The sequence below is a fragment of the Coturnix japonica genome, chromosome 6 (genome assembly GCF_001577835.2).
Source record: "Coturnix japonica isolate 7356 chromosome 6, Coturnix japonica 2.1, whole genome shotgun sequence".
NCBI classification, from domain to species: domain Eukaryota; kingdom Metazoa; phylum Chordata; class Aves; order Galliformes; family Phasianidae; genus Coturnix; species Coturnix japonica.
The window spans coordinates 27809489-27816838 of record NC_029521.1 but is presented as its reverse complement, the minus strand read 5'-3'; the positions used below and the strand labels follow the sequence as shown (position 1 = coordinate 27816838).

At 45.3% G+C, this 7350-nt stretch overlaps 1 protein-coding gene across 4 annotated transcripts in view; it reads right to left on the bottom strand.

The window, feature by feature from the left end:
* Nucleotides 1-3141: 3141 nt before the first annotated feature.
* TACC2 (transforming acidic coiled-coil containing protein 2) overlaps nucleotides 3142-7350 on the bottom strand; it is a 96944-nt gene continuing 92735 nt past the window's right edge. For all 4 annotated transcript variants that reach the window (XM_015867493.2, XM_032445541.1, XM_032445539.1 and 1 more), the window contains 4 exons: nucleotides 4945-5105; nucleotides 4750-4856; nucleotides 4030-4150; nucleotides 3142-3727 (listed from right to left, as the gene is read on the bottom strand). In XM_015867493.2, coding sequence (XP_015722979.1) covers nucleotides 3662-3727; nucleotides 4030-4150; nucleotides 4750-4856; nucleotides 4945-5105 — 455 coding nt within the window. In that variant the 3' untranslated portion in view covers nucleotides 3142-3661. The remainder of the gene's footprint in view (nucleotides 3728-4029; nucleotides 4151-4749; nucleotides 4857-4944; nucleotides 5106-7350) is intronic.

Below are 7350 nucleotides of genomic sequence, written 5' to 3'. Positions count from 1 at the left end.
GGCTGCCAGATTGAGACCGGCCATCGCGACACTCCCATTTATGCAGAGACATCATCAGACATTGCATATGTTTTAATTTGTCACCAAGGAAATGCACGGAGCTTTACATTCGATGGAGTTTTATCATCACAAAGCGATCAGAAAATGAAGGAACTATCAATGCGTATTTTGTGCAGCAGAACAGATCGAAGGAGCTGATTCAAGCTGAGAATGAAATGAATTCTTTTCAGCTCAAGTGATTTGTTACACAAATGAGATATTTAAACCTAAATTAATATTCTCAGCCAAGGCGTCGCAGTACAGCAATACGTTTATTAACAGCTGTATCAGCCTTGTGATAACCACCACCACAGAGCAGAACGCCCAGAGGCTCACAAGAACCTTGACCAAACTTTGGAAGACATACAGGATGCTACCACAGAATGCCTAGTACTGATCTTGCAAAGGACAGTGCTTACAGACAAAGGTCACCATGCAGAGCTAGTGGAAAATCTACTTTGCCACATAGTTTGTGAGTTCCATAAACTTGCTTGAATTCCAAATGGGCAACGAAAATCAGAACTTCCTCATTGGAAGACCACGTCTACTGAGGTGACACCAGCTGGGTTGAAAGCTGCTGTGTGCTGGACATCAGACCTGGTGGGTACAGCTGGACACTGACATCTACGCAGATCAACCACCTGCCTACGTGTCGCACTGTGTTACAAATCAACTCTGCCCTGCCAGCTCCTTCCCAGCATCACAACCCAACAGCAGCTCAATGTGACCACGTTGTGTTACACCACTATGGCCCAGGTTGGGTGTCACCATTGCTAGCAGCTGCCCATGACTATGGCTGCACAGTGCCCATGGCTCACTCTGGTTCATCTGCTTGGCAAAACTGCAATGAATGGGATTATTAAACATGTTAATTTAGTTCCTCAGCTCTCTAGACATCCCCATGTAATTCCACTTTGCAAAATGAAAAGGATTACAAACCCACCACACAACACTCTCTTAATGACATCAGTGCAAGGAGGGCTGTGCACCATTTCACTCCTGAGGATGCTGAAGAACACGTAACACAATGTGTTTCCAAAAGTTATTTTTTTCTCTTAATAGCTTTCTCTTAGCACTTTGTATATCAGCACTAAACCATTCTTACATCAGCTTTTCTGCCTTTGTCCAGACTAGAAATATTCTCTGAACAGCTCAAGAGCATGCTAGAATTATCGGTCACTTTGTGCCTGAAAATTGTAGCTTGCTATTGAGTGTGTGCTGACAACAAACAGCAGCCGGAGCACATCTTACCTTAACTACAAGTCTGCTACCTGCAGCTAAGTCTGCCTACAGCTTCTTCCTACTGAGAAACGTGGTACGTGGAGTAACGTGATACATGAAGTGTAATTACAACCATCCCTTTCTATAAAGGCAGTTTCAGGATCCTCACGTCAGCTTCAGCAGCAGGTGCCAACACAGGGACAAGAGGAGGAGGACGAAGCAGCCGCTGGAGGGGCTGAGCCTTGCACCGCGGCTCTTGGCGTTGCAGTGGCTGGAGTAGCAGCAGTGGACGCTCACACCGGGCGCTCTGGCTCCATCCCTCATCGCCCTCTCACAGAAGGAGCGGAACGAGCAGGACTTCATCACACCGCCTGGAATAGAGCACAGTGAGCACACAACACAGCGCAATGCAGCACAACCAACGCCACCGCCGTGGGTGCCCACCCAGCAGGGACCGTCCTGCGGCTCAGCCTGCTCCGTCACATGCAGACACATTTGGCATCAAGCTGCTGCTAAGCCAATAGAACCAAGATTTATAAGCAGTGCTCATTTGGAGAGCAAAGTGGCTGCGCTCTTCTCCTTCCAACTCCAATTACTGCTGCTGTTAATTTGATGAGCTGGAGCTGTCCGCGGTTACTTACTTGCCTGTCCTCGCATGACCGCACACGCATCCGAATGCCCCGGGCACTGCTGAGTCCCTTGCCTGTTGCAGTCATCATCACTGGAACCTACACAGGTGTAACACTGCAGTGCTTCACCTGTCGTTAGGAGAGGAAAGATCTCTTGTAGTAGTGGTTAGAGTCTGCAAATAATACTACTACTACTAACAATCCCACTAACCACATCCCTCATTATATCATCTAAACGTCCATCGAACACCCCCAAGGATGGCGAATATCTGACTCTGTGATTGGAACCACACCTTCATTTAACAAGAAGGACAGAACAAGCTGCAATATAATGGTTTCCCCCTCCATTGTGGTCTTTGGCCCACAGCACCATGAGAAAGTACACTCCTAACACCTAAAATAGCACTATCATCCATATTCAGTCTTCTAAACTATCAGCTCCACCAGAAAACAACTTTGCAAACAACTGTTTCCATTACATAGCAGAAGTGCAATGCTGTGCTGTTGACCACACACACAAAACACTCTGAAAACCAACCAAGCCAGGAGGAAAGCCCAGAACAGAACAGAAGCTCAGCCCCGTCTGAAATAGGAAATAAGTAACGAAGGGCAAAGGAAGAAGAGAGCTGACTTACTTTTGATGACAAAAAGGGAGCTGACGAGAACCAGGCTGAAGACTGTCCGCATCATGGAGGTACAAGAGACGCACCATTAGACAAAGAAAGCAGTTTGTTTGCTATTAAAGCTTTAATGCTTATCTTACATACTTAATCCTCCGCAGAGGATGACTTAGAGGATAAGGAGGTGTGCGAGAATGCCGCTTATCTGGCTTATTCTGGGGGTCCTTCTAATCACACGCACTGCATCTCCACAAACGTGGCAGCAAATTCTCCCGCTGGCAGGAAGAACAAAACGTATTCACCCAACAGCAGATTTGCTTAAAAAGCACCATCCCATCACCTCATGTCACAGCACCCAACTTGGGTAAGAAGCCTCATTCCCCTGCGTGCTTTTCTGGATCAGGGTGGGAGAATCAGCCATTCCATGGGATTGAGCTCAAACCTGAGGACAGAGAGCTCCAAATCTAGGATATATATTTGTAGGGAATGCAGGACATGGAGATGGGTGCACGCAGGCAGTGTGATCTTGTGGCCAATCCCATCACTGGGCAGGGAGCTCCTTAAGAAACACTGCTGTACCTGGCACAGAAAAGGCAGTAAGCAAGAGAAATAACACCAGATTAAGCCACTTATCTTCAACTTCCAATGGGAAAAAAAGTTTATTTACAATAGAGAATTTCATTTAAGTGACATGCATCTTCATTTTATTTATTTTTATTTTTTTTTCATTTTTCATTTTATTTTACAAATCAGCAAATGCAGATAAAGTTTACACTCCTTAAGGCAAGAGTCCCCATGCAAGTAATACATGTTTATATTAAATCCAAAAAGACATCCAACATGGGAACTCATGTACAAAGGGAAGGCTAGGATCAGCAATTGGTAATTCCTTAGAGAACTTGACAATCTCCCTGATACAGGAACTTCTGAGATCAACTTGCTATGAATTATACTATGAAAATGCAAACGATAGCAAGAAATTCTGATAGTCATCTTAGTACTGCTTACAATTAAATCAACTTTATTTAGAAAGAAAATACAGTAGTGCATACGAAAAAGTGAAAATATAACCCGTCCACATAAACGTATGGACATCAGTGTGCCAATGGTCATATTGCACTCAGTGTTGAAGTCCAGAGATTTGGTTAAAAGTTAGCTTTTCCCCATTTTGGCAATCAGTTCGTCACAAATCTTTGTTAACTCTTCTATCTCTTTATTCTGGAAAACAAAAGGCAGTATTAAGGACCAGGAAAAATATTGTTTTGTTAAGATGAGTGCATTTAAAAATCGAGCCATGTCATTGCCTCAGAACCACCGAGTCATCTAGGTTGGAAAAGACCACTAAGATCATCTCCTCCAACTCCCAACCCATCCCCACTGACCATATCCCTGCACCACCTCCACATGGAGTTGCCCCGTGCCCCTGGGCAGCCTGTGCCAGAGCCTCAATGCTCTTCCTGAGCAGTCATTTTTCCTAATATCCAACCTGACTTCATTAAAAGAGCAGAGCCGCTACTTACCTTTTGCTCCAGTGTTCTTTCCAATGCGTCCACCTTCAGCTGCTCTTTACGAAGGCTGGCCTGATACGCCGCTTGCTCTTGCTGAGCCTTGCCTCTCACTTGTGCAATTTCAGCATTGGCTCTAGAAAAAGAGATTTTTGTCATGTTAAGTGATCTACGGGAGAGAATGAAGGGTATTCAAGGATGGACTGCATGTTAAGAGACAGGCAGGGCTGCTTTCTTTGTATCTTTGAAGGCAGCCTGAGCCTCGTCCCTAGAGACTTTTCATGGCTCTTTCTCTTACTCAGTAGACTGTAAAGCCTTTTCTCTATACCTATAAGGGGTCAGAGAAGCAAATCCAAGCCTCACTTTGCTTTAGGCACTGATCATTGCTAGTGATCATTTGGAGACATTTCCTGAGCCTGGAGGACTCTAGAAATGCTTACTTAGTTATTACATGGAAGCACTGAAGATGGTAACAACAACAATCCCAACTGGACCTGCCCATCTTAAGGCACAATCAGATGTTCACACCTTAACGGAGGCTTATGGATTTTCTTGCACTTTTGTGCAAGTGCCCATCACCATCAACACAAGCGGGCAGACTCAGAACAAACCAGGGGTCCAGAATTAACAGAGAGATGCCTGCTCTGAATTACACACTCAGTTCTGCTGAAAGCAGGGCTCGGCCACAGGGACCTGCCTGCAGTGTGAACTATGGAGATATTCACAAGTAATTACCTGTCCAGTTTTTCCTCAGCGTGGATTTTGAGTGCTTGATACCTCTGTTCTTCTTTCTTTACTCGTGATAAATACTCTTGTGCACATTTCTTTAATACTTCTTCATTCTGAAATGAGTACATTTAATCCAAGTCACATTCAGGTACTTATAAGGAGGCTTTCCACTTAACAGGAAGGGCCATCGCTACAGCTCACCTTTCGGAACCCCTCCAACACCTCCTTCATTTTCTCATATCTCCTGAAAAGATCTGCCAGGGATTTCTCCACCGAGTTCAGATCTGCCAGCGCTTGCTCCTTCTCCACGATCAGCTGCTGAACAGTGTGATGGGAGACAGACTTCTCTCTCTGCTCATCCTCTGGTAGAAAGAAGATTGGGGAGAAAAAAAGAAATCAATATGAACATTGACTTCACTATCATCTATAGCTTCTACTACACTGTGTTCTATGCTGTATGTTAGTAAGTCTGTAGAAGATCCGAATGTCGTTGCTATTCAAAGATGATATCATGGGTTGGAAAAAGTTTGCTAAATACAGTGATAATTAATTACTGGAATACTGGGGGAAAAGGTGAAAACATCTTCTTACAGATGATTTATTTCACTTGGAACTCAGCTGCTCCCGTGAAGGAGGCACTGAATCCACTGGCACAGGTTGCCCAAGGAGGCTGTGGATGCCCCATCCCTGCAGGCATTCAAGGCCAGGCTGGATGTGGCTCTGGGCAGCCTGGGCTGCTGGTTGGTGACCCTGCACACAGCAGGGGGTTGGATTCAGATGGTCATTGTGGTCCTTTTCAACCCAGGCCATTCTGTGATTCCTCATTTGTTTTGTAATATTTTGATGGTTGCTTCGTTTCTCACGCAATGATAGAAATGAACCCAAATCAGATTATTTCATGGCGTTGGCCAACCCTGAAATGTTGAGTTTTGTGCTGTGAATTCCCAAGCTGCAATTAACCTCTTCTTGCATATTCAATTTCTTTGTAGCCCTCCCTGCTTGTGCCGGCCCAGCACAGCCCCAGACAGTGCCACACACCCTTTGGGATGGCAGAACCGAGGAGCACAGAGCCCTGCAATGCCCCATTGCTCTGATAACTCTTCTCCCTTTTGACTACTTGAAGACTCACTCCTTACATCCAGGAGGTCTTTGCCTCCCAGCACAGCAGACTGGAGGGGCTGGGCAGACCCACCAACTACTCTCTGCAGCTCTCATTTGGCCTTAGGGAAAAGGCAGCTCCAATCTCAGCTAACCAGTTATAGCCGCTTATTTCTACATTGTTTCTAAGGCAGTTTATAAAGGCCATATGATTAGAACATCCTGATTAAGTGACTTCCATGTCCATACCACACACTGCCTGCGGGTCACCTCCACCACAAGGATGCTCAGGACTAACAATGTCCAAACAGACAGAGTGAGGCCACCACCACAGGAGCAACAGATCCACCCCCAGGCTGAGCACAGCGTTATCACAGAACAGAATGGGAATGCAGCAAACGGAGAACAAAAAGCAAAAGAAAGGAACAAAAATGCAGAGTGGTGGTGTGAAAGTTGGTGAAAAGCTTTACTTACCGGGCTTGCCTGTTTGTTTTTGCAAGCAAATAGCAAGAAGCAACGAAAACGGAAGCAAAATAGAAAATCAGGTATTGTTAGGAAAGCAGAAAATAAGTAATGCAACAACCCGTAATGCACAAAGCGTAACATTTGTTTGTCTTCATAATGAAAAGCTCATTATGTCTTTAAGCTTACGAGTACACGGATACATTTTTAGCAGGAAAAATAAAAAGGAAGAAAAATAAAAATAAAGCCCAACATCTCAAATCCAACAGTACAACTAAATCTACAGCAAAGGTTTCGGAAGGGGAGGAGGTGAGTGTGACTGAGGAGTGTGCACGTGCTGCAGGGTGAGCAGGGGCCTTTATGAGCTCAGCCCAGGTTGCAGCACAGCAGCACGGCTGCCCCTTGTCTCCCTACCCTCAATGGGCAGGAGATGCAGAGACACTCACAGGGATCTGTGCACTGACAGCGTGGGGCTGATTGTACGAGCTGAGGTGGGGTAACACTGGGCTCTGTACACGACAGCAATAGATCTACCACAGCCCTTGAAATCAGTGGCATTGACAGCCTGCAGTGCATGTTTTCAGCACGTTATGTGCAAACACATCCACGCTCCTATTCCATTAGTAGGAAATATTTCCATTGCTCACTCTGCATACACACAGCAGTCTGTAAAAGCTGAGCAGGATCGCTCAACCACATTGAATATTCATTAAAGGGATTTGTGAAACTAGTTCACTTGCAATGCCCTCCAAGCACTGGGCTCTATAAATAGCTCAGAAGGGTTAGATCTTAAATAGAAAGAGCAGAGGCATTTCTTTTGTGGAAATGCATATTTTGCTCCAGCAGGGAGGCGTTACTGGGATAAGGGTTCAGTGAAGTATATGCAAATAGTGGGCAGACAAACACTTCCCTCACATGGTGGCATTTGGGTAAATCCTTTCATCAGAAGGGACAGTAATTCACAGCAAACGTCAGGAGAAAGTGGGATAATTAGATGGAAAACTTACACTAAATTCAGGGAGAAGCAGCCTCACATTTATCATGCTG